Genomic DNA, 26,496 nt, shown 5'->3' with positions numbered 1-26,496 from the left:
GCAAACAGGTAGCCAATTTACTGTCTTCGAAACTGACTGATTAATAAAGTATTTTTGTTTTTGGTTACAAGAATTACAATGAGTTTGCAAAGAACCATCCAGTTAAGTGCAAGATGTTTTGGGGCTTACAAATGTGTCTATTATCTCAAAGCTAGTAAGCAGACTACCTTGTTGGTGTTGAAAAGCTGATCATGCCTGAAACAATGGTGATTGCCAGTGTTCCTCAGTGTGGATCCATTTAAGCAATTATTGCTATCCCTCCTTACAATCAAATAATGTAGTTTGAATATGAATGTATAGCAATTTAATAAAGTTATCTGTGAGCAGATTTCATTCAATTTATTAATATTTAACTTAATGGTAGTGTTAGTAAATTTAATGGATTAATAGAAAGTTTAATTGAAGAAACTTTACTGGTTCAAATCAATGAATGTGATAGTTTGTTAACATGTTCTAAGATATAATTGGTAATTTAAAGTAGCTGAATATATTGACATTTTATATTACAATATTGTTGTTTTTTGAATCTCTCTTTCTAATTTAATTCTTTTAACTGCATCCTTCCTTAATGACTTGTGTACTTCACTAGTGACTGCATACCTGGATTTAATATAAATCTATTTGTAATTGGATTTGAAGTCAAACTAAATGACTAGCACATACATGTTCCATTACATTAGCCTTGGTTCCCAAGTAGAATGGACTTTTGCTTAAATACACTTGTTACCAAAGAAACAGTGTTTTGGGTTTTTAAAAAATATGAAAACTAAATATGCTAGTAGAACTAACAACTACTTGCAACAGTTTGCTTGATCACAAAAAGAAAAGAAAAGAAAAGAAAGGTCTATCGAAAGTGAATGCTTATAATATGTTATTGAAAGTGTTCTATTGCATGACAGGTTATTTTAGATTATTTGGTAAAACTAATAACGAGCTTAATCCATGTAATGTAACTAATCACTTTCTTCAATAAGTGTTTACTGCATTCATGTCCATTTGTGAGCTTTATCTTATCAATAAATTGTTAACATAAATTGCACAATGAAATGTAAATATTTCAATATAAACTTACTTGTATAATTCCTCAGCTGGTAAGCTCAATATCTGAATAGATATGATACCTGCAACTACTAACAGTGAACTAAATCGCTTATTGAATACTTATTAACCTTTCATTCATTGCTCATTGATTCACTGCTCTATGTACATTTTCTACTCACTGTACAAATTTTCCTGATAATAACATTATATGGCCTCTTACAAACATATAGATTAAAATGTAAAAAACAGAGCACACAACAGTATGTATTCTACACCAGATCACTGTAGTGTATTGACTGCTCTAAAGAGATTTGAAGTGTATTGAAGTAAAGCCTTCTTTCTGTATAGTGTTATTACATAATTTTTTGGTCTTATTATCATGCAATTTTATATTTCCCATGACTGTTGATAAATGTTTTTTGTTTTTTTTTGTATTTAAAGTTCTATTTAACCCTTGTTTAGGTTGTTTGCTAAAATTAAAAATCTGTAATATAACACCTTAGCTGACTAGATCAGCTAGTAACACCTTGACATAAAATATTTTGATTCAGCTTAGCATAGGTGGAATATAGTGTTTCTGATTTGTTTTTTGTGTGTATTGGTGAGAAATTATTCTGAATTTTTAACTTTCATTTCTTTTAATGATGAAATAAATGAGAATATTGTGAACACTCACAACACATTTATTGTATGTTGTAACAGATTTACTAATGTATATTTATTTTAATATTTGTTTCAATTAAATATATATTTGTAAATGTATTTAACTTGTATTGTTAAATGTGTATTGTGAAAGTTGCACTTGTTTTCTAACTTTGTAGGTGATTATTGAGTGCAAGAATCAACAATGCATGTATGTAAAATACTAGAGATTGTCAGTATTATTGCCAGTTGGCCTTTCTAGAACTTTGCCTTAAAGTTTATAAATTGCGACATGTGGAGAGACATGATATATTGTTGTTGGTTTGCTACAATTAGTAAACTATAAACCCTGTAAGCTAAACTGTGATAAATCCGTATTAAAAAAAAGCTGCAGATATTTGACTAACAACATTTATAGATTTTGAACATTACAAACTGTTCATCTTTAGTGAATTAACTTTGGAAATTAGTATTTCTACAAAGACATTAGATATTTTTATCAGAGAAAACTTCTGTGTGCTCAGTGAAGCTACCAGCTAGCTTCTCATGAAAAAAGTGTACCTTATATCAACATAGAATTAATTAGCTTTCTGTGAACCATTGATAAAAAATACAGTTCCAGATCAGATAGAAGACTTGGTATTGTTTGTGAAGGTTTTGTATGTAAGTTATTGTTTGTATATTAAAATATATTTGTGTTAAGAAACAAAATTGTTGGAAAATATAAATTTGATACATATAAATGATCATTCAGTTAACTTTTAAATTCAAATTTCTGGCTATTTGAATTTGTAATTTATTAACATATGTAACATAATAAATCCAAGACTCATCCGACATAAATTATAATACAAAACAATGCACATCAAAAATGTGTAAAGAATATTTCAACATCATAAGACTGCTGAAAAAAATACAAGAATCAAAGCCAAATTTAAAATGAATGACTGTTTTGCTAATAATAAAGACAAAACAAAAGAAAAAAATATACCACTTGTGAAGAAAGAGGGAAATATATAATTTTATGAGAAAAATATCTGCACTTATAACTCTCCCAAGCATTGGGAACAACCAGAACTGTGTTAAAACCTTTGGGGATCTGGAGATCTAATTGGGACACCCTTGTACTTTTACCATCGTTCTTGAGTGAGAAGGGGGTTGGACTGGGTTAGCAGATGGTTACTACATAAAATCCATCATTGTTTTCAGTACACTTCAAATGTAATAATAGAATACAGTACACTGATTTTTAGCAGAACTGATGGTCTTCTCTAAGAATTGCTCTCTGACACTAGCTATATACATGAAAAAAATTCAAAACAATGGTTTAAATTTGTGATAATTATGTAAAAATGTCTTTCTCCTACTTTTAAGACAGTGAGCACTTGAATTTTTGTGGTTTTACATGTTACACAACTTTTCTTTTGGCAGACTTTCTCACAAGTACCTGGAAGTATCTTTTTTGCATCACATCACCTTTGGTACTCAACAGGCTCAAAGCTAAGACAACCTCTTGCACCATCATAAATGATAGCCACTTGTAATTCTGACTATCACAGAGAAATTTTTTTGCCCAAGCAATTAGTTACAAGTACAATGAGATATAGACACAAACAATGCCATCATTTGAAAACACGGTGAATATATTGAGATAGAAGTTCTCAGATTTGTTGAATTGAGTGGATGGATGCATTGGACTTGTCATGCCTTGAGCACATCCTGATACTGAAACATTTTTGGTAAACTCATGTTTGCCCAGGTTTTCTTGATAGCTTCTGGCTAGGATCTGTATGGCAATACATATTTCTTTATATTTGCTAGCCACATGAAAACGCCTAATTGATTGCACAGAGCTTCATGCGCAAAGAAGTGGTGTTCTAAACTTGGTGTTGTTATCTCAGTGACAACTAAAGTTTCAACATGAAAATAACCACTGCCTTCTAAAACACTATCAGATGTTTTGATTTCCTTGAAGAAACATTTTCAAGTCTTTTTTTTTTTACCTGAAACTGTTCATTCTAAAATACACATTCACTTAGCTTTTTGGCATTATTCCTGTATACTTTAAAATGTTCTTGTAATCTCTGAACATGTTGTAACAGATATTTCAAATAATCTACAACCATTATCAGTTTATGCATATTGACTGCCAGTTAAAGTGAGTCAAGAGAGCTATCCAGAATTTTGCTGTGAACTGTGTCTAGCTGATGCATAACACAGAGGAGCACAACCACTTCTCCCCCTCCCAGCTTGTATGGGCATTTTTCTCAGATACAGCTATAACTTTCAGACATAAATATAGTGTAGTATAATGCTGAAGGACATGCCAGTTAGCTCCAAAGCAATATGACCACTGAGTTTTTTTATAAACTTTACAGCAACACTTTCAAAAATAGGAAAGTTGTAGAGTTTCAAGAAGTGGGAAGTACCTTAGACATGCTGTTCAACACTTTATGCAGTTCACATCAATTAAATTCAAGGAATTGTCTTTATGATACACAATTCATAAAGAGCAGTGAGTCAATTCTATGCTATATTGTACTTGTCAGAGATGTCTTTTGCATCATCAAGAGATTTTCTGGTGTGACTTTGTGTAAGTTCAAAACAAATAAAACACTCATACACTGTTTTTAAATGACATATAAAAAATAAATGTCAATTGATGTGTATAACATGGAACATGAAATCCACTAAACAATAATGTAAAAGTACTTTATCTTTGCAATCCCTTCACTTACATTTTCATGTCTACTTTACTGCACATCAACAAAATCATTTTGTGTACTGCAGTCAATGATAGGTTGTGACATTTTTCTATTTTGCTATTTCAATGATTTTTTGCATGATTTGAAAGCAGTTCAAAAATCCAAAAGAAATTTCCATTTTGAAAGGAGTCACTTATCTCTTTGTTTCTTTTTAAAGCTAGATTATACAAAAGAAAGACAGGGAAGGCCCATTTTAATATGATTTGCCAGTAGATTTATTTACTTTTCACCTTGCTTTTTGGGAAAATGTCAATGACTTTTGACTTGGCACATGTCTGAGCAATCCAAGATTTTACAGTTGTTTTAATGGTTTACGTTATTCTCATAGCAATAGACAACTTTATTTGCATTTGGCTAATTGCAGTATCCATGACAGAAAATATTTGTATCATCTGAGCAGCAAATGAAGAAGAAAATGGTCTCAGTAGACTTGAATAGATAAGCCATTCTTGATGGATTATCTTTTTAATATCACAGTTTGGCTAAATAAATCAGCAATGCAATGCTGATACTTCTTGCTATACAGTCTATGACAATTTGACTAAAGCAAGCATTTATATTGATTGAATGCAGACAAGGGGTCTCATATTCTTTTGATTAATCATTGAATCTTGGTTATAAATTTCAAAGTATTAAGATTTATACATGGAACTTGAGGACTGTCTGTTACTATTGATGAAGTACTCAGATTTCAGAATTGAAGGATTCATTTCGTGATTAAAATTATAGTGTTAGTGAGTGGCACTGGGATTTGTTAAATCCTTCTCATATGGCAATTTGTCATTAATTTTGCCAGTGTTTTCATCATCACTGTTGTAACTTGCAGTAGCAGTGTTGAAAAATGTGGCACATTTTGGATACTTACTCGACAACGTAGCTTCACATCATTCTTTCTCAACTATTACTTGTCATTTGGTGAAGCTACTTAAATTTGTATGATTGGTGTTCCATATAATTATATATGGGAAAAAAAGAACAAGGTCTTAAAAGGTAAAAACTAAGACCATGAAACCCTTCTTCAATTGTGCATAAACACATCAATTTTTGGTTTTTGAATTTTGTACAAAGCTACTGAAAGGCTATCTTGATAGTCATCTCTATTTTTGAAGTGATAGGCAGCTAGTCAACAACACTTCCCTCATCACCAACCACATGTTAGCTACTCTTTACCAACTATATAGTGGGATTGAATATCATATTATAATGTCTCTACATTTGAAAGGGTGAGATTGATAAGGATTTGAACCCCAACTGTCAGTTTGCAAATTGAGTGCCCTAACCATCAGTCATGCCTGACCAAAGTTTAGAGAAAGATTACAAACCATAGTTTGGCTAATTATAAACATACATTTACCTTAATGAGCAGGATCTAAAGAAGGGAGATTACAAAAAATTCAGAGATTAAATAATTTCATGAGATATTTCCTGGTTTAAATTTGATGATGTTTTTACGTCATTGAAGGGTCAAACAAAATCACATATTGTAGATTATGTTGTATTGTGATCACTAAAGAATGTCTGAGAACTGCTTTTATCATTATCATCTGTGAAACCTTTATCTAAACTCTGATGTGTTGTTTAACTACTGCATGATTAGTGTCTTTAAGATGTTTTGAGACCAATTTTGAGTAAATGTATGATAATTACTTTTATTTGGGTTATAAGAAATGATTGTGTTTTTGTTTTTAATCTTTCAACATTGTTATATTGAGGCAATACAACAACTTATTTGTTTTTGTAACTGTTTACTGAATGATTGAAGTATAAATTCAAGTTATGCATTATATATATTGCTGTATTTGTAACTATACTTAGTATATACATTTTTAAAAAACTGTTTCAGCTGTTGCAGGTTGGTGTTATATTTCTCATGATTATCAACCAACAGCCTTTTTAAAAGAATTTTCAGGCCAAGAACTGGTGTGAGATATAATAGCATTATTAAGAGTTAATTTCCAAACATATGTTGAAGTAAATTTCAGAGATTTTTTACAGGATAATTCCAACAATGAGTTAATAAAAATAAACATAAACCATGCTTTAGATCATCCATAAGTGCAGAATAATTTATAAGATGCAAGTTAAAAAAAACACACACATACAAACTATGCCTTCTTCATAGTAAACACTAAACAAGAACTGAGCATGTAGTAAGATATTTGATTAGCTCATGTATAAGCAACATTTTAACTCTTTTTACACCTGTAATTTTTGCTTGTTCTTCTGGAACTGTATTTATGATTTCCTCATAATTATTACCACACTTTATGAAATATCAGTTTCCTTAGTTTTGTTTTTTTCTTTCAGCATAAGGGGTGCCCACATGAAGCATTGTTGACTAAACAACTTCAAATTTCTTCCTGATGAACATTTGGTGTCACTGTCCAATGGGTAAATCTGAATTTTTTGGACAGATGCAGGCAGTATCTGCTTGGGTTTAAGGACTTGATATGTAACCAAGAATATGTTGATAAGTTGGTTACATGCTTGGTAACTTAATATTGTTTTGTTATCCCTTTTTAAACTCCCTGGAATCAGAATTTGAAAAGACAAATTTCTATAAATACATCATATTGATAGTGACTAGTTAAGAGACCATTAGAAAAAAAAAGCAATGCTTATGTGGCAAACTATGGGAAATCCAAAACAAAATTAAGAATTCTAAGCTTGGAGCTAAACGTATTTTTATACAACAGCAAAAACAAAATTATTTCAACAGTTATATACTAATTTCAATTAAAAATACAGTGAGAAATAGCATGCATAATTTGAACTTGTACTTCAGTTTTTTTAGTAGACAGTGGAAAAGACAAACAGGTTTCATTGCCTCAGAGTAACAATATTTAGAGATGAAAAAACAAAGAAACATACTTTCCAAAAATCTTTATCAAAATAATCTATCATATATTTACTCAAATTTGATCTAAAATAAGTCTAAAGACACTAATTATGCTGTATACAAACAATACTTTGTGGTTTAAGTAAATGTTTCAGAGACAATAATAGTAAAAGCATTTCTTGTATAGTTTCTACCATAAGGTGCCTTTGTTGACAGACAGCAATCTTAAATCTAGTTTAGTTATGCTTTATTGATTGTAAAATGATAATGCTTATCATGTACTTGGATCCACAGGTTATTACAGGTAATAACAATTCAATACATTATTAAAAATAGAATCCATTAAACAAAAGCATTTACCAACAAACATTTTTAAAAAGGAACTAGTTAAATTCTTAATGTTTTGTATATCTAATTACAGAACCATTTATTTAAAAATAACAGTTTTATTTCTTTAGTTCTTTATATGTTGGGACCAGTTGGTTACGGGGCATGGAGCATGTGCCCCAATGCTCTAATTGTTATCTCAATATTGATGACTTTCCATTTGTTAGATATAATCCAAGAAATCATAAGAACACAGACAGCTTGCAAGGAAAATCAGCTAGGGGCTAAGGTTTAGATTTTAAAGCCCACTACCACTCATTATCCTCATCCACTAATGGGCATAGTAATTACCCTAATAAAGGATGTTATAAGTAAGTCAGATTTATAAACATCTGTTAATCATAAGAATAAAAGATAATACTGCAATTTCTACATTCATAAAATATTCAACTTCCACATACAGGACATAATTATAAAATAGTAACTATAAAATCATATGTGAAGTAACTCAATAATATCCACACTTACATGTGTATATGTGTGTATATTTAGATGCATGCCAAATGAGGGGAAATTCTTAGCATTTAAGCATTTATTTAGTACAGCAGTGATGTATAAATAAAATGAAATGAGGTGTATTTGGTAATGATTTGGTTTTGGAAATAATTGAAAACTGTTAGATTTAGTTACAAATCAGAAGTTATAATTGTAGATATTGATATAATTTATTCTTTAGATATTACTCATGTCTATGTATCTGTTCTCTAGGCATCCTTGATTGGCATCATCTCATGAATCCTAAAGTAATGCGTTGGTCAGCGGCTGCTCATGATATCTGTTTTACAAGTAAATGGCATTCAACTTTTTTTGCCCATGGAAAGACTTTTCCATTGTGTCGAGGAGAAGGAGTTTATCAGTGGGCTATGGACTTTTGTGTAACACTAGCTAATGCTGGAAACTGGATTCATTTTTTTCCTGAAGGCAAAGTGAACTTAATGACCAAAGAGTTCCACCGCTTAAAGTGGGGTAAATTGGCTTTCTTTGTGGAATTTTGAATTGTATTTATTATAACTATTTTTTAATTTTTATATATATATGTTTTAAAAATTACATAAATTCTTTCAAAAACTCAACTACAAATTGTTTATGGTATTAAAAGTTTTAAAGCTAGTGTTCTACCAGCCAAAGTTTTTTATGCATATATATATATATATATGAAAATAATGGCTAATCAACAAAATAAACTTAACGTGCATCACACGTAGCTTCAGTAGTCTTACTGTGGATTTCTTTATAAATAATAATTTAAATAAAAGATGAACTTCTAGGCAAAACCTGTGCATGTATCAGGAAACTTAAATGATTTTTCAACTGTAGTACAAGTAGAGCTGGATGATAAACTTCATGAGCATTGAGTATATTGGTTTATGTTGTGTGAAATGTTTGGTTATTCAAAATGATGATTAAATTGACTGTGACAAAAATAATCAACAAATCAAAAATGTTGTTTCTTATTATTTCAACTGTCCAAAAACTTGAAAAATTTCATTCATAACTTCTCATTATTATTTTCACTTAATTCAATGTTGTTCAGCTTAATTGATTATTGTTAATGAAAATAATCAACTAACAGAAATTGGTGTTTTTAATTTTTCCAACTATCCAAATCTTGTGTGAGAATAACCAGTCAATTGTATTTAATTGATTAATGACCTTCATGATTAATTGATTAAAAATTCCATTAATCCCCCAGATCTTGATACAAGCAGCTTAAAAGTATCGGAAATATGATGTAATCCGTACACTACACTTCTTTTCTGGAAATAGGTGTGGTACGATGACTGAATTAAGCTAGATTTTAATAATTTTTAACATTCTCTTTTAACAGTGCTTTCCACAGGGCAGGCACCCAGGAGTTTGCAGAATGTAATTTATCAAGTTATTCTGGATCATTTGTTTATTCACTAATACTTTTACCAAAATCTAATGGCTGACCACAAAATATACTATTGACATTCAGTGAGTAAGTGAACTGACTTTGTGTTGATAAAGCAACATTAATACTGGAAAAGAAGAAAATGGCTTGCTAGGTGCACAGTATGTATATCCAATACTTATGGGAGATGTCCTCAGTGTCAATGTTGATGCAATGGTTTAGACCCAGAGGTAAAATAGCATGAAAAGCAGGTGGGAAACAGCTGCAGGGCAAATTAAAGGCATGAAGAAGAAAAAAAGGAAAGATTGATTACTCTATTCCAGTGGAGAGCAGTGAGGATGAGATGTGTAAAGATTATTCTGACGATCCTTTGGATTTCATTACCCCCAAAAAATGATACAGATTATCCAAAAACTCATGTGTGGAAGAAATATGTTGTTATAGAACTCCAATAGAGCATGGGAATGATGTCTGTTCAGTGTGACAGTTCTTTGGTATTGAATACATAGCAACATCAAACTTTCAAAATGAAGAATAATTTTGGAAGACATGATGGAAAACATTAGGTTTCAGTGCTCTTGACAAGAACAATCAATTGCTTGCATTCTGCATGGCTATATAAAAGATCCTATACACCCTTTTACTTGCAGGAGATTGAGATGGTTTTATGAATATGATTGGAAATGACATTTACAAGAAATCTGATAATATAAAACTATTCTCAGCTGCCAATGATGTGCAACAAATTCTGCCAAAGAAATATTTTTGGAGAAAAGTTATTCTTGCACCGCTGTGTTAGCTGATGATACTCAAAGAAATGAAAGAGAGATTTAAAATTGGTGAACAAGCTTTTGAAATAGCTAAATGGTACTTTCATCAATTGAGGTCTGGACTTAGCTAGGACCTACAATACGATCTGTCCAGCATTACTCTAAATGAGCTGCACTGAAAGCTGTAGAGTACCATTGATGAAGGTGAAGAGAATTATCACACTGATTTTAAGACCAAGACCTTTGTATTTACTCTGAAACAAAGAACAAGAATGGGAACAAATAGCCAAGAACACGACAAACGATGTTTAATATTATCCAAGAGGCAGAGCAGGTAAGTCAGGAACGTAACACCAAACTCACAACTTCTAAGTTTACTGCTTTAGGATACAAACATTTGTGATAGCATCACTAAATTTGCAGATTTTTTTGTATAACCTCGTGTGGAATTTTAGTTCATCCTGAAAACACTAAAAATAAAATTGTAGTTCATTTCAGAATGATGTTGTATATTAAAGTCTGCCATACATCTGAAATCCTTGGTGCTTGACCTGTGGAAGCTTTGTTAAAATATGGCTCAAATAAGCTATGAATACTAAAGTTTGTGAGATGTTCATCTTCTTAGGACAGAAATTCTTCACCACTAGCTTGCTTAATGTGTTTTTAAAATAGAGAACATGTTAATAACATTTCAACTACAGTGTATCTGTTATAGCTCTCTACTGGTGAGATTTTTTTCTGAAAACCCAACCTGATTAATCTTACTGGGGTATAAAATCCAAAGTCTCAGTTGAAAGAATTTAATTGATACTGCAAAGATTATTTGCATATGTATTGTTGAGATTTCTGTCACTGAAAGAGTTTATAGTGTCAGCATAGAATATATATAAAGGTCTTATCACTAGAAATAGAGGAAATGTTTTTGAGGCATTAAGATATTATTTTATTTGTTTGTTAACAATTTTGATAATCATACTGATTTTGTTGATACTGATGTTTCATTATGTTACTCAAAAGATATCATATGGCAACTTTGAGATCACACATATGTTTTTCTCCTCTTTTTAATGGTATGTCAAAACTTGTATCTCATTATTTTCTTATGTAGGTGTTGGACGACTGATAACTGAAACCAAAATTTGCCCTTTGGTGATACCATTCTGGCATATTGGTAAATTTTAAAGATAGTATTTTACATTTAATTATTTATTGTAATTTATTAAGCATAAAGATGTTTGGTTATTTTCTTTGTGAAAAAGTTATAATGTATATTTAAACCCCTTTTCAATTTGATGATGTAATATTTATACACAAGATTGGGGCAGATTTTCTCTGTACCAATGACCTTCTGAGAGTGACCCACAATATCCAAAAGTTATTCAGGTCTAGAACTTTTTATGTATAAATTTGTTCAATACCCATTAGTTCAGTATTAAAATTACAGGAAGGTTATGAAGGATTTTTTTTTAGCATCAATGACCTTTTGACCTATATCTTCAAAAGTCAACCAGGTCTAGAATTTGGTGTATGGTATTTGTATAAGTTTAGTAGAACTTCATCTATCCTGTGATACTGTCCACAAGGCTGGGATGGATGGATGAACAATGGCAAACTACTATGCCCTGTTTTGCAATGCTTTTCCATAGGGGCACAATAACATTAAAAGAAAAAATGTATATTTAAATCTGAAAAGTCTGAAAGTATTAAAACTATAATTTTCATTTACACTGGCAGTGTTTTGGGAAGAATTTTAGGTACTCCTCAAAACCAGAGGTTTAGGTAAACTAGGTGCTTACTAAAGTTTGTAAATTGAAATAAATGCCTATTGTAAAAGCTAAAACATATTAAAGATTTTCAGTAGGTTTTTGGAAGGTAAATTTTAAATTTAAAGAGTATTTTGGAAATTGCTTAAAATAACAACTCTGGCTTAAAGTAGTTACCATAGTTAAGCAGTCATGCAAACATCATGTGAAAAGTGCCTTTTTTATATGAGTAACTCATCAGTGGTATTTTTGATTGATAATTGTTCTAAGGTACAATTTTTAGAGGACTGATAGAATATACAGTAAGAATGCTTATGTGGGACTTTCGATCATAAACTCGAATTTAATTTCTTTAGAAACAATTTATTGAACATTTTATAATAGCTGTAGTATGTTCATTGATTTAAAACTGTGCAACAAAAACATAAATGAGAAAACATTTTGTTTCATATTTGTAAAAATGCAAGATTTCTTGCACACTAAGATTATGTAATCCAGCTATCTACTTTTTCAAGTTATTGCAAAAAAAGAAATAACACAATTTGCAACATGTATCCACCTCGCCATTAAGATTTCCAAAATCCTGTTATTGTAGGGACCCTTTATTCACAGATGAAAGCTTATACATAGTGAAACAATATACCCTTCATAAAAATGTGGGATAAGTTGATAGATTAAGTCCTCACTGTTTGAAAGAACTTTCAAAATTAAACGAATAATGTTTGATATCATAATGAACCTTTGTGTATCCTTGTATGGGAGCACCAAGCTTTTATAGTTTATTTAGTAATATTTAATGGATAAATGTGTCATTGCAGAAGCAGGTTTAAATTAATTTTTGTGCTTATTTTTTTGAAGGTATGGATGAAGTTTTACCCAGTAAGAAGCCTTATTTTCCTAGAATTGGGAAGGTAAAGTTATTTTACAGTATTTGATGATTTTTTAAAATTTAAGTTCCTTAGTTTCGTTAGGATTGCACGAGTGTGTAGAGTTAACAATAGCATAACGTAGGCAAGTTCAGGCATAATGGTGTTTATACAGTTAACACAGTACACAGAGAAAGAGAAAAGACTTACACTTCCCATATAATTGCCATGGTGAAGTAATTCTTGATGACGAGAAACCCACTTGAAATAAAAATGTATCTCAGAGCAGCTGGTATGGATATTAACATTTTTTGATGAAGAGAGAACACCGTTTTGACCTTCCCTGGTCATCCTCAGGTTAAGAAACCAGTACTTTGTCTTAATGCCATATTATAAATTTTCTTCTGAATTATGTTTTAATAGTATAAATAATTTCTTGTTTTACAAAGTTTTATATTATCAGCACATTCATGGTTTTAATTGTGTATATTACAGGCTTTTTGATAAGATAAAAAAAGTGGATAGTTCTTATGTGCTAAATGATAAAAAAATGCACTGTTGGAATTAATTCCAAAGAAAATATTTACTTGTAACAATGTTAAATATGGAATCACTTAAAATTTAACATTAATTAAAACTCTTGCCCAAAAATAGAAAAATAAAAATATTATTAAAAGAAGGAAATAAATAAAAAACAAAATACATTTTAAATAAACAGAATTAATATTTAAAAAAAGAAAAACACCTAGCTTTTGACGTGGACCAGTATATATAGTATGCTGTATCACAAGCTTGATTTTAATTTCTTTTTCAGTGTGCTTTTAGTTTTTGTCTAGGTGATTGTTTATCAGAATTTAGATAAAATTATTTTGATCATTTGTGTGAACTAATGGGGAATATTTCCTTGTTTTGCTTTCATTTACTGGATGCTTATATATATTTATTTATACATATTTGTTATGCATCTAAATTTGTACATCTGAGCAAACTTTGGAGTTTGAAGAGACTACCAAATAAGTTCAGCAAGTTTTAAATGGCAAAATATGTCAATTTCACAACTCTCATACCATTCTTTCCCTCATTTTTAGATTCAAATTGGTAAAAGTGTATGTTATAGATCATGGACTTTAGATTGATGTAAAGGTCAGAAGTTGCAAGAAAAATGGAAAGGTTAAAGAAAACAGAATAAACTTCCTTCTTGATGCATAACATTTCTATAAAATTAAATGTTTTAGGATTATTTCAGTAAAATAAAATTTATCCTTATGATACATGCTGAAGTAGCAGATTTTTTTGCCATTTTTGTTTGCAAACTTGTTTATATTAGATGTTGATCACTCATCAGTAACTTTTATAATGAAACAATACATTTTTTTATAGCAAAGTATTTGTTTATTCACTGTATTTTCTCACAGTGCAGATACCAGTTTTAATTTTTTTTAGAAAAGAATTTGTAAAGGTGCATATTTTGGTCACTACTTCTTCCAACAGAGATCTACTGCTTGTTTTATTAAGCTATTCATCTACCAAAATATTCTGTCACCTCTTCCTTGTAGAAATTGGAGGAAGTTATAAAAAGCAAGGTGATAGTGCACAGTGTAAGGTATCAGTGATATAAACGTATGACAATGTCTACATTCTTGGAGGATTTTATGCATCATGTGTATGTAGTGTAAGACATTAATATGAAGAAGTGGACAATAGTTGTTCTACGAATGAGATAACCATGTCTGTCACTGGTTGTAAAAGCTCCAATGCTAGTGTTACGGTTATTACTACTGATTTAAGAGGTAAGATATAATTTACTAAATGAAATTGAATTACATTTAAACTCAAAAAGTATGATGTTTTCTTTTACTACATTATTCACTGATAAGTTATTTTGTTATATTTATGTTTAGTTTTGGTTATTTATATTATTTAGTGCTTCTTGAAACAAGTTATATTTATTTTCCTTTAAAAGATTTCGAGTTTACCTTTCTGTTGTTTCTTACAAGTTAGAGCTATAGAAGTTGTTGTCTTGAATAAGGAAATTTTGTTTTATTTCTTTTTCTCACCACAGTGTTTTTGTCTATTTGTGTTACTATTTTTAGCACTTTATTTTCATTGTTATGTATTATGATTTATCTCAGATGAGCCTACAATTTATTATTGTTACATATTATAATTTATCTCAGATGAGTCTTTGATTAATAAATTATGATTTCAAATAGCTGGAAATTTGAATTTGAATTTTGATGTTAATTGAATATCAGGATGTATCAAATTAATATTTGTAACAAGTTTGATACACAGTTTTCTTTCTTAACACAAATATATCTTAATATACAAACAACATTGCAATTTAAACTAATGGTTATTACAAATAACGATTTATGTACAAAAATTTTATGAACTTAAGAAACAATATTTAGTCTTTCTGGTCTGGAACTAAATATTTCATCAAAGGTCTACAATGATCGAATTAGTTTTAAGTTGATATCAATACAGTTCACTTAACAATTAGCTAACTTGATCTTTATTCTCACACCATTTACAAGTTGATTTTTTGCTGACAAAGATATTTAAAGTCCTCACAGAAATACATCTGAAGTTAATTCTCTGAATTTAAAGGGTGTATAATGTTCAAAATCTGTAAACATTACTGGTTAAGTATCTGTGGTTTCCCAACTGATAAGCATTTATCACAGCTGTAGCTTTTGAGGTTTATAGTATACTAATTGTAGCATACCAACAATATAAAACTGTCTCTTGGCACATTGAGTTATAAACTTTTAGGGTGAGGTTCTCAAAAGTTTAGTTGGCAACATTATTTGAAGATACACTAGTGCTTTCATGAAACATATATTGTTGATTCTTACACTTCAGAATCTTTTACAAATTTAGAGAATTTCACAATGGACATTTAACAGTATAAGCTAATATAAATATATACTAAACTGAAATGAATATGGATATTAAAATAAGTATATAATAGTAAATATATTACACCATTCATAAACTAATAAAATATTTGGGTGCCTTAGTGGTTGACAAGCATACTGACCTTGGAATCTTTTATTTAAATTGTCATTATTTAGTTTTTAAACACTTTTCTGCATAGGGGTTTGAAAGGTGGAAATTAAGTATGACATAATTTAGGATGTGAACTAGCACAACACAGTAGCAGATTTAATGAGGGTCATAATTAGAATTATAAAATTATCAAATGTGATTATAAATTATTTGACTGTTTGTCACCTTAATTTATATTAATACACTGACAAAAGCATATTACAGTTAGTTGTCATATTAGATAAATTTTAATTTATCTTGAACAGTGTTTAAGTACTAGTGGCTGTTATGAGATTTGTTTTATATCATAGGTTTTTAAATATTCAATGATTTTCTTAGGTTAGTGGACATTGGGATCATCCTGCAACACTAGTTTGAATTAAAGGTTATAAAGAGAGGATGAACAGGAAAAAAAAGTTATGAAATGAGATAACAAATGTCTTAAATGAAAATGGCTGTGTGTTTTCTGTATATCAAGTGGAAGTTTGATGGAAGGCTTTGGCTGCTGCGTATCAAAGAACTTGATCATAACAGAATATCTGAAAATAATCATAAACGTTGCTTGTTCAGTGATCCACTCCTTCAGCTTTTAGATTACAAGGCAAATGTTCAGCTAGAAATTGTTTTAAATTCCAGTTCCATTTGTCCAACTCAGAAACCTAAGTGCCAGTATTCCTACAAGTACAAGCAATTCAGACAAGAATACAGTGTCATAAGCATGTTAAAGAACTGGAAACACAATGTCATCAGCATGTCAAGGTGGTATATGCACTCTTATATATCTAGATTTCTTTGTTAATCATGCTAAACTTCAAAATAATAATAAAATCTCATCATAACCCAACTTTAAAAATGATTTTATGTACATAAGTAATCATATTCTAATTTTAGCTCTATGATGTTGGTTTGCAGTTATGTTCATATAGTGAAAAAGTAACAATAATGTGTGATTTTATGGATGATGAAATAGACATGGACAAGGGACAGAAAACCAGAAGAGAGGAGGAAAAAGGCTTCTAAAATGAAATGTTTCCTGGCTTGGTTAATATAGTGTGAAGGAAAACAGAACATTTTGGAAGAAAGAAGGGTACAAACACTACAGGAAATGCACAAAAAATTTGCAAATGTAATTAAATCTGTAAACAAAAAGTTTCTTGTTTCATGAAAGATGTTCCAGGAATGTATTTATTCTCTTGTTGTGTGATGTGTATTAGTTATTCAATAAAGATTACTTCAACAATTTCTTGTACCAGAGAGCCAGTCACTTTTTTTATAAAACAAAACAATAATTTCAATTGTTTTTAAAATGTGAAAAATTTTGTTTATGCATGGGATAACAAAATATGCATTTTGAGTAACTCAATTTTTTAAATTGGTTTCATTTATTTTTATTGACTATATTTGTGTATAACTTTTCAGAATACCAGAATTTCCATGATGGATTTTGTTGGCTGAGGGAACTTTTGAAGATGCATTATTTACAGTATAAAAGCAATTACTTTTATACACATTTAATCTCTGAGTAAAACTATTTTAGTAAGTTTTAAAGTGAGTTATCATTTTATAATCAAATATATTGCAGAAAAACAATTATGCAAAACAATGTGACTACAGAAACTTTGTTAACAGGATTTGTTTGTCATACCTGATTAAACTTTGACAATAAAGCAGTTTTTGAAGGAAAGTGTTATTGCCATAAAATAACATATTAGTGAATGTATAAAACCAAATGTATGAAATCACTATATTGCAGCCTCGGTGTGGATTCCTGTACATGGTGAAGGGACCTCCCAGGGAAGGTTCTGTTCTTTCAGTTTACCTCCTCTAGGATCTAAACATCCACCCACGTGTTTGCTGTGCATGGCGACCCATGAAGGAGAGGAGAGGATCCTGGTGGTTGAAGGGTCCAACCCTAATACACCACTTTGGCCTTCAATTCCTGTAGACGGGCGGCCTTTGGGTGGTCCCCCTTGGGCCAGTCAGCTGGTCCACTTGGGCTGGGGTCAACAAAGTACCAGTGTTGGAAGTTCTCAATGGATGTTGTGGACATTGTGTCTGATGCTGGTGTTTGGGTATAGTGCTCACGAAACCCTGGCGTTGCTGAAATGTCCTTGCATGACATTGTAGTGCATCCCCTCGTAGGGCTTCATGGTGGGTGGGGTCAGTGAGTACCGAAATTTTCCTTTTTTCCTGTGGCTCCTCCTTCAAAAATAAGGGACAAGAGGGTCATCCACATCCCAACACAGTGAACTCCTTTTGAATTCAAAGGCAATTGGGGATGTACCTATTGAGGTTACCCCTCATGCTACCTTGAATTCATCACAAGGAGTTATTGTTGAGAGGGATTTGAAGAACGTCACCAAGTCAGAGATTCTCGCTGGTCTCTCCACCCAAGGAGTTTCTGCAGTGAGGTGCATCTCCACTCGCAAAGATGGAGTTACACTGCCAGCAAATATCCTTGTTTTGACATATACATCACCATGTGCACCTGCCACTATCAAGGCAAGTTATCTAATTTGCAGAGTATCGCCGTATATTTCAAACCATCTCCGATGTTTCCAATGTCAGAAGTTCGGCCACTCAAAGACATCATGTCGTGGTTCCCTGACATGTGCTTGTTGTGGTAGCAAGGACCATGATGCCTATGAGTGTGACATGGACCCACATTATGTCAACTGCAATGGTTCTCACCCTTTCTACTTTCGTTCTTGCCCAAAATGGATGGAGGAAAAAGAGGTGCAGCGTTTGAAAACGACTCATAACATTAGTTATCCTGAGGCTCAGAAATTGCTGTCCGCCACTCCATTTTGGACATATGCTGCTGCACTTTGTTTCACATCTACAGTGGGAGTGCAGACAGATCTCTCTGTGCCTCCCAGAGAATCGTTTTCAAAACAAATGAAAAGCCTTTTAACCTCCATGGTTAAAAAGGTTGATGAATCGACTTCTACACCCATCTCTGTTCCTCTCATACATTCCAACAAAGATCCACATCCTTCAGTTTCAAATACAGGCATTTCATCTGATACATCTTTTTCTCCCACCCCACGATGCAAAACAATCATTCGTTCACGTCTTCAGTCACTGGAATTCCCTTCCAACAACAAAGACCTGCACAGTTGACCCAGGGCAGTATCCATGGAGGTCGATAGACCTTCTCCGAATGAGGACAGTAAGGAAAAAAGGCATGGTTCTAAGCAGAAGGGTTCTCCAGCCACTTCGCCTACCCATCATTAAAAATGGTTACCTTGATACAATGGAACTGTCGATGTTTACGTTCTAATCTGGATGATATCAAAACATTGATTGCTTCCTACCATCCTGTATGTCTTTCCTTGCAAGAAACATTTCTAAAACCTGCTGATACAGTCACCATTCGGCAGTTTTCTCTGTACAGAAATGACGGGCTGTGTGATGTAAGAGTACATGGATGGGTGGGACTATTAGTTGATCAGCATGTGCCGACCCTGTCTTTGTCACTCAACACACCCTTGGAGGCAGTAGCCATCAGTGTTTCGTTGGGTCATACCATCACTGTTTGTTCTCTCTACTTGTCCCATGGAGAGACATATGATCAGTCAGACCTTGATGCTCTCATTGAACAGTTGCCGTCTCCTTTCTAATCCTGGGGGACTTTAATGGACATCATCCCCTCTGGAGAATTGCTGTTATTGATAGGAGGGGTCGCTCTGTAGAGCGTATGCTGTCTGATTACAATCTTTTTCTTTTCAACACTGGTTCTTCCACTTATATTCACGCACCTAATCAGTCCTTTACCGCTGGTGATCTCTCAGAGTGCTCCCCTTCATTATTCTCCCATTTTTCATGGAGGGTTGACAATTATCCACTAGGCAGTGATCATTTTCCTATACTTTTGAGAGAGACTGGCCGTGGTCGATGCCACCCTACCCGCGTGCCCCGGTGGAAGCTGGATCAGGCAGACTGGTCCACTTTCACTGCTCTCGCAGAACTTGATTTTGTCATCGTGAGTCAGCCATCAATAGATGACTGTGTGGCAGTGGTAACTGACGACATTATACAGGCAGCTTCTCAGTGTATTCCTAAAACCTTGACACGTTTTCCACAATATCCTCGTTCGTGGTGGAATCCTGCTTGCCACTTAGCACGGAAGGCTCAAAAACAGGCGTGTGATACTCTTCGTAGATATCTCACACTTTCGAATCGCGTCGCTTTCCAACGGGTCAGTGCACATGCTCGGTCGGTAAGATGTCAAAGCCAGAAGGAATCTTTGATTAAGTTCACAACTAGCATATCTTCTACCACCAGTTCCAAGGTCATATGGGACAAGATTCAAAAGGTCAGTGGGCATTACAATTCTGTCCCCCTCTCGATCTTACTCTCTCATGGCCAAGAGGTAGCTGATGTATGGAGCATCACCTATACTCTAGGTTAAACCTTTTGCCGGGTATCTAGCACTTCTTGTTCCTCCACCTTCTTGGCCATCAAAACTCGGGCAGAGTTTTATTTCCTTTCGAACTGACTGTCTCTTTGATTATAATTGTCCCTTTACACTGGTGGAACTGAAAATGGCCCTTCATCGGTCTGGCAGTACAGCTGTTGGACCTGATGATGTACACTATGACATGTTGTGCTATCTCTCTCCTGCTTCTCTTCATATTCTTCTAATTGTTTTTAATGGGATCTGGCAGGAGAATTTTTTCCTGATGCCTGGTGCCAGGCTATTATCTTACCTTTCTCTAAGCATGGGAAAGATCCCAAGATTCCTTCACATTACCATCCAATTGCTTTGACGAACTGTCTCTTTAAGACCTTAGAGAGGATGGTTAATGCTCATTCTGTTTGGTTCCTCGAATCAAACAACTTCCTCTCGCCCACCCAGTGTGGGCTTCGAAGACAGCACTCCACCTCGGACCACCTAATTCGACTTGAAACATCAATGAGAGAAGCCTTTCTCAAACGCCAACATCTTGTATCAATATTCTTTGACATTGAGAAGGCTTGTGACACAACATGGAGGTATGGCATTTTGCAAGACCTCCATATATATGGGTTACATGGCCATTTACCCATGTTTATTAAAATTTTTTTAATGGACAGGAGATTCCAAGTTCGTGTGGGTTTGATACTTTCCCGTTCTTTTGTATAGGAACTTGGGGTCCCTCAAGACTGTGTTTTGAGTGTCACACTTTTCAGTATAAAGATAAATGCCTTCACTGAACAACTCCCTCTCACTGTTGCGAATGGGCTCTATGTCGATGACTTTCACAGCTCGTGTCAGTCATCGAACATGAGATGTATTGAGCAGCAACTACAAATTGCCCTCAATTGTGTACTGAAGTGGACTACGGCGAACGGCTTTAATTTTTCTCTCTCTAAAACTGTTTGCATGCACTTTTGCTGCCAACGGAGAATTCACCCTGATCCTGAACTCTGTATCTATGAAGTTTTGCTGCCAGTGGTCCCTGAGACCAAGTTCTTGGGGCTTTTCTTTGACCATAAGCTGACCTTTATACCACACTTAAAGCAGCTACGGGTCAAATGCACAAGAGCACTGAACATCCTCTGTGTCCTCTCTACCGCCAGTTGGGGAGCGGATCAACGTTCTGTGTTAAAGATATATCGTGCTCTTATTCAATCAAAACTTGACTATGAATCAATGGTCTATGGCTCTGCCAGACCCTCGGCCATAAGGATGCTTGACCCCATTCATCATCAAGGACTTCGACTCTGCACTGGGGCTTTCCACACCTAACTAGTTCAAAGCTTAGACGTAGAATCTCATGAACCTTCTCTGAATTTTTGCTGTTTGCAACTGTGTTTACTATATTCTTCGAAACGTCGTTCCTTACCAAAGCAACCCACCTGGGGATGTGTTTTCCTTCGTCAGTGGGCCATACGTTTTCAGAACAGATGATCTGCCATTGCTCCTTTTGGTCTTCGCATTCAGGTGCAATTGGATGAATTGGGTCTGTCCTTGGATAACATTGCAGAATCCACTGGTCAGCTCATCCCACCATGGCTTATTACAGCCTCCAAATGTGACCTTTCTTTAAGTCATTTGAAAAAGGCAGATACTGCCGATTGGAAGTACCGACTTTTATTTACTGAACATCTTTCGAACAATCATTCCATTCTAATTTATATGGATGGTTCCAAATCAGGTAATTCTGTGGGCTCTGCCATGGTTTGTTGATTGTGTGCAGAATCCCCTCTTCAACTTCTGTGTTCACTGCTGAACTGTATGCCATATCTCTTGCATTGAATCACATTGAAGCTAAGCAGTACTCCAACTATGCTATTTGTACTGACTCACTTAGTTCCCTACTGGCCCTGGAATTGCTACACGTTGGCTCACACCCTGTTCTCGCTGATATTCAAAACCGACTGGCCCATTTCTCATTAACTGCTACTTCTATCCAGTTTTTCTGGATACCAGGCCATGTTGGTTTTCACAGGAACGATCTTGCAGACACGGCAGCTAAATCTATCTGCTCTGGCACTATCACCGCTGTGCCTATTCTGTACATGGACTATGGTCCTGTATTCAAGGCTCAGCTTTGTGCCAGCTGGCAGTCCACTTAGAGTGAGCAACGCAACAACAAGCTTTTTCAAGTAAAACTCTGTATTGGTCTTTGGCCGTCTAGCTTCCATAAGGTTTGGAAGGAGGAAGTTGTTCTAACTAGACTATGCATTGGTCACTGTTTTTTAACTCATCGTTTTCTTTTATCTGGAACTGATGCACCAGTGTGTAGTTTGTGTAACACTCAAATCACTATCAGCCACATTTTACTTTCTTGGCATTGTTACGATTCTCAATGACTGCACTATTTTAAACATGTTTCTTCCCAGGGTTTATCTGTAACATTGGACAGTGTTATTGGTGATGGTGACACTGTCCACCTTGATAAAGTTTTTAGTTTTTTAATGGCCATTAATCTTTTTAAGTGTTGGATATTTATTCATTACACCTTTTTAATTGTGGTTCCCTTTTCACAGTTTCATTCTCTCTAGTTCAATTTGAAATTGGAAAATGGCCAGAACATTAAATAACTCGACACCAGGACTGGAAAGGCCAACTTCGGGTGATTAACACTGCTGTTTGAACTACCCGTTAGTTGTCCTGGCGAGTTATTATTACAATTTTTCTGTATGTCTTTTCACACATTTATTACTTTACCTTTTGGTATTGGCCATAATGACACATAACCCAGAACCAGGACTGGAAAGACCAACTTCAGGTGACTGATGGTAGTTCTTGTACTTATTTGTTAATCTTCGTGGCGGGTTATGATCATTACCATTATGATACAGAAAGTCCTTTGCCACTTTGTAGCCTGGATGTCAAAATTGTTTTTATGCCAATTGCTGTTTTATTTTTACCTTTGTTTCATTTTACGAATTTTAATACATTTACTTTATTTTTACCTTTTTACTGGACATTTGGCTAATTATTATTACGATTTTGTTTTATGTCTTTTAAAACTTTTATTATTTTACCTTTTGTTAATGGCTGTTATGACACATAACCCAGAACCAGGACTGGAAAGGCCAACTTCAGGTGACTGACGATGGTTCTTGTACTTACCTGGTGGTCTTCCTGGCGGGATATGATCATTACCATTTGGCTAGAGAAAGTCCTTTACAACTTCTCTTACTCTGGTTTCTTTCTTAACATTGTAGACTAGGTGTCAACATTGGTTTTATGATTTTTCTGTTTTTCAATGATGTTGTGTTTTACCTTCATTTCCTTTTACATATTTTACTACATTTCATTTATTTTTACCTTTTAACCGGACGTTTGGCGCAGATAGCCTAGCTGCTTTGTGCCAAAAAACACTAAATCAATCAATCAATCACTATGTTACACCAACACAGTTGACACTATAATTTATACAAATATGACCTGTATGACAAAAGATTTTATGTTATGACTGACTGTGATAAAAAGAATACAAATGTAGACAATAGTTATTTTTATTGCATGTATAACAATCAGTAAAATCTCTGAATTGCATACAGCTTGAGTATGACTGAACAGAGACCTTTTTGATTTATGTACACCTCTAGATGTTTAAAAGAATGTTTTTATTGGTAGTGCATGAATACCATTAATATAACACCAATTACACTTAGAGAAATCACTACATTTTCTAAACGTTTGTCAGTTCTTCTTTTACTAATTGATCACCATAAAATGAACTCGTTACATGAGTGATTTAATGTAGCATTATAGACTTGTGTTAGTCAAATATATTCAGTCTGCTATAGAATGATAGCATTCTTGATTAGTCAGGGTTCAGTAACAGTAAAAGCAAATTGTTGAAAGATGATTTACAATATTTGCAAATGATTTTTCTGATACACAGTAATGCTGCTGGAAATCTGATACACCATAACTTATTATCATTTTCTCTACATACCTTCTTCTTTGACTTCGTAAAATGGATTACACATTCAAAATTAAAAGTATAAAAAATGCTACATATACACTAAATAGATAAGTGTATCTAACTTATGTTTATGTATTAATCCTATACTAATTTATTCTTTTTGTCAATCATGCATAGCTGTACTGTTATATGTCTCAAATTATACAAAAAATTAAACTTGCTAATTAAAAATTAGCAGTCTATGTTCCAAGACTAAATAATCTGAAGTTGTTTTAGTTATATCTTTAACAGTAATATTGGTAATAGTAATACTAAGTTAAGTAGTAATAGTACTGTATAAATATTATGCAATATAGTAATTAGTATACAGTACTGTTATTAGTGACAGTAATTTGATCAATATTGTAATAGTAGCACTAGTATTATTAGTAACTAGCAGAAATACCACTTCATGGGTGGCTGTTTGTGCTAAAATTACTAATTGTGCTATTTGTACCTTATTGAGAAAAAAAAAGAAGAGAAAAATGAAATCTAAAAAAGAATTTTTCTGGGAACTATTGCATAGGGAAGGTGTTTTAACTGTGCTGATATAAACTTTAATTTATTAATATATTAAATGTAGTATCCTTTATTGTAAAAATAAAATTTGTTAGGAACTCCATTTTCAGTCCCAATATTTACAAATTACATCAATAAAGACATAATCAAACCCTCATGTACAGTGGTAGTGAAAGTTGTGTTCTTGTTGTGAGAAAAATACTTTTATTTAAAAATGTTTTGTGATAAAAGAAATGGTTGTTGCACATACTGCAGCTATTTCTCTAATCGCCTGAACCTTGAATACCCAAAGTGTGATTCTTCTTTTTATTTCTGTTGCCATTCAATAGATGATGCCATATTGCATTTATTATTTGAGTCTCATACGTAGACAGACAAATATATGCTACATCTGTTACAGTAAGATGCAATATTTTTTGTGTATTGCTGTAATCAGATGAGAAGATGGTTTGCATCCAGTAAGACTTAAGCAAATACATCTGTATCATTCTCCATATCTCATTCACTCCATTTATTGATATTAAAATCTTATATTTTGTTATCTGCATTTTTGTAGTCTCTCTGCTGGCAGAAATGTTATTCTAGAGGATAAAGCTTGAGAGAGAGGCCAAAAAAAGGCACCCAGTAATTTTTCCTTTTAGTGTCTGGCACAGAATTGTTTATATAAAAAAGTGAACAGTTACTGTTATAGTGTATGTCTTGGTTAATTTTGTTTTTTTTATACATAGGGTGTTACAGTTTTAATTGGAGATCCAGTGAACTTTAAGTCTGTGAGAGAGAAGTTAAAAAAAGAAAAACAAACAGTTGTGAGTTTTCATTTTGTGGATTATTCAAAGTGTCAAATAACATATGATATGAAAAATGTTGAAAGAATAATTATATTTTATTTTTCATGTAAAATAAAAAAATGACTGCTTTTTGTGTTCTGAGATTTAAAAAATTATACAAATATGTTTTCAAATTTTTACATTCTAATATAAGATGATATACATATTCTACTAGTCATGATTTTTGTTTCATTTGTTATAATGTTGTGTTATACTTGTGTGCATTAATTTTGTATGATTAAGAATATTTCCTAGTCTAACTACAATTGGCAGAAAGTATATTATGGAGTTAAAATGAATTCCAGCCTGACTGTATTTACATGAAAACACACAAATTTCACATGCACCCTGCTAGGACAGTGGTAAGTATTTGGATTTACAATGCTAAAATTAGGGATTTGATTCTCCATCAGTGGACACAGCAGATATCCCAGTGTGGATTTGCTATTAAAAACACACACAAGTTTTACACTGAAACAAAACAACTATTTATTGAACATATAGAAACACAAGATAGATAACTCAATTTACTCACACAAAGACATAGGATGTTAGTACTTCTCAATAACTGTAAGTATAGACAAGATAAAATCTGGATGAGACTGAAATAACCATCAACTACATGTTTATTTGAAAAGGACAGAATCAAAGAGGCTGAAACCTCTCATTGCATTTGTCATCCAAGTAATTTTGTCCTTCTATATGACTGATATTACTAGTAAACACATTAACACAC

The 26,496-nt window shown here is 32.9% G+C and overlaps 1 protein-coding gene across 8 annotated transcripts in view; it reads left to right on the top strand.

The window, feature by feature from the left end:
- Nucleotides 1–26,496, top strand: part of Taz (tafazzin, phospholipid-lysophospholipid transacylase) — a 44,175-nt gene that overhangs the window by 11,818 nt on the left and 5,861 nt on the right. For 5 of the 8 annotated variants that reach the window (XM_076506539.1, XM_076506536.1, XM_076506537.1 and 2 more), the window contains 4 exons: nucleotides 8,383–8,640; nucleotides 11,429–11,491; nucleotides 12,942–12,994; nucleotides 25,662–25,739. In XM_076506539.1, the coding sequence (XP_076362654.1) occupies nucleotides 8,383–8,640; nucleotides 11,429–11,491; nucleotides 12,942–12,994; nucleotides 25,662–25,739 (452 nt within the window). Of the gene's footprint in view, nucleotides 1–8,382; nucleotides 8,641–11,428; nucleotides 11,492–12,941; nucleotides 12,995–14,505; nucleotides 14,740–16,342; nucleotides 17,280–25,661; nucleotides 25,740–26,496 lie in introns of those variants that run through there. The other 3 variants (XR_013029418.1, XR_013029417.1, XM_076506540.1) reach the window with 3 other exon arrangements.

Source organism: Tachypleus tridentatus, chromosome 6, assembly GCF_004210375.1.
Source record: "Tachypleus tridentatus isolate NWPU-2018 chromosome 6, ASM421037v1, whole genome shotgun sequence".
NCBI lineage: Eukaryota > Metazoa > Arthropoda > Merostomata > Xiphosura > Limulidae > Tachypleus > Tachypleus tridentatus.
This window is presented reverse-complemented; position numbering and strand designations above follow the sequence as displayed.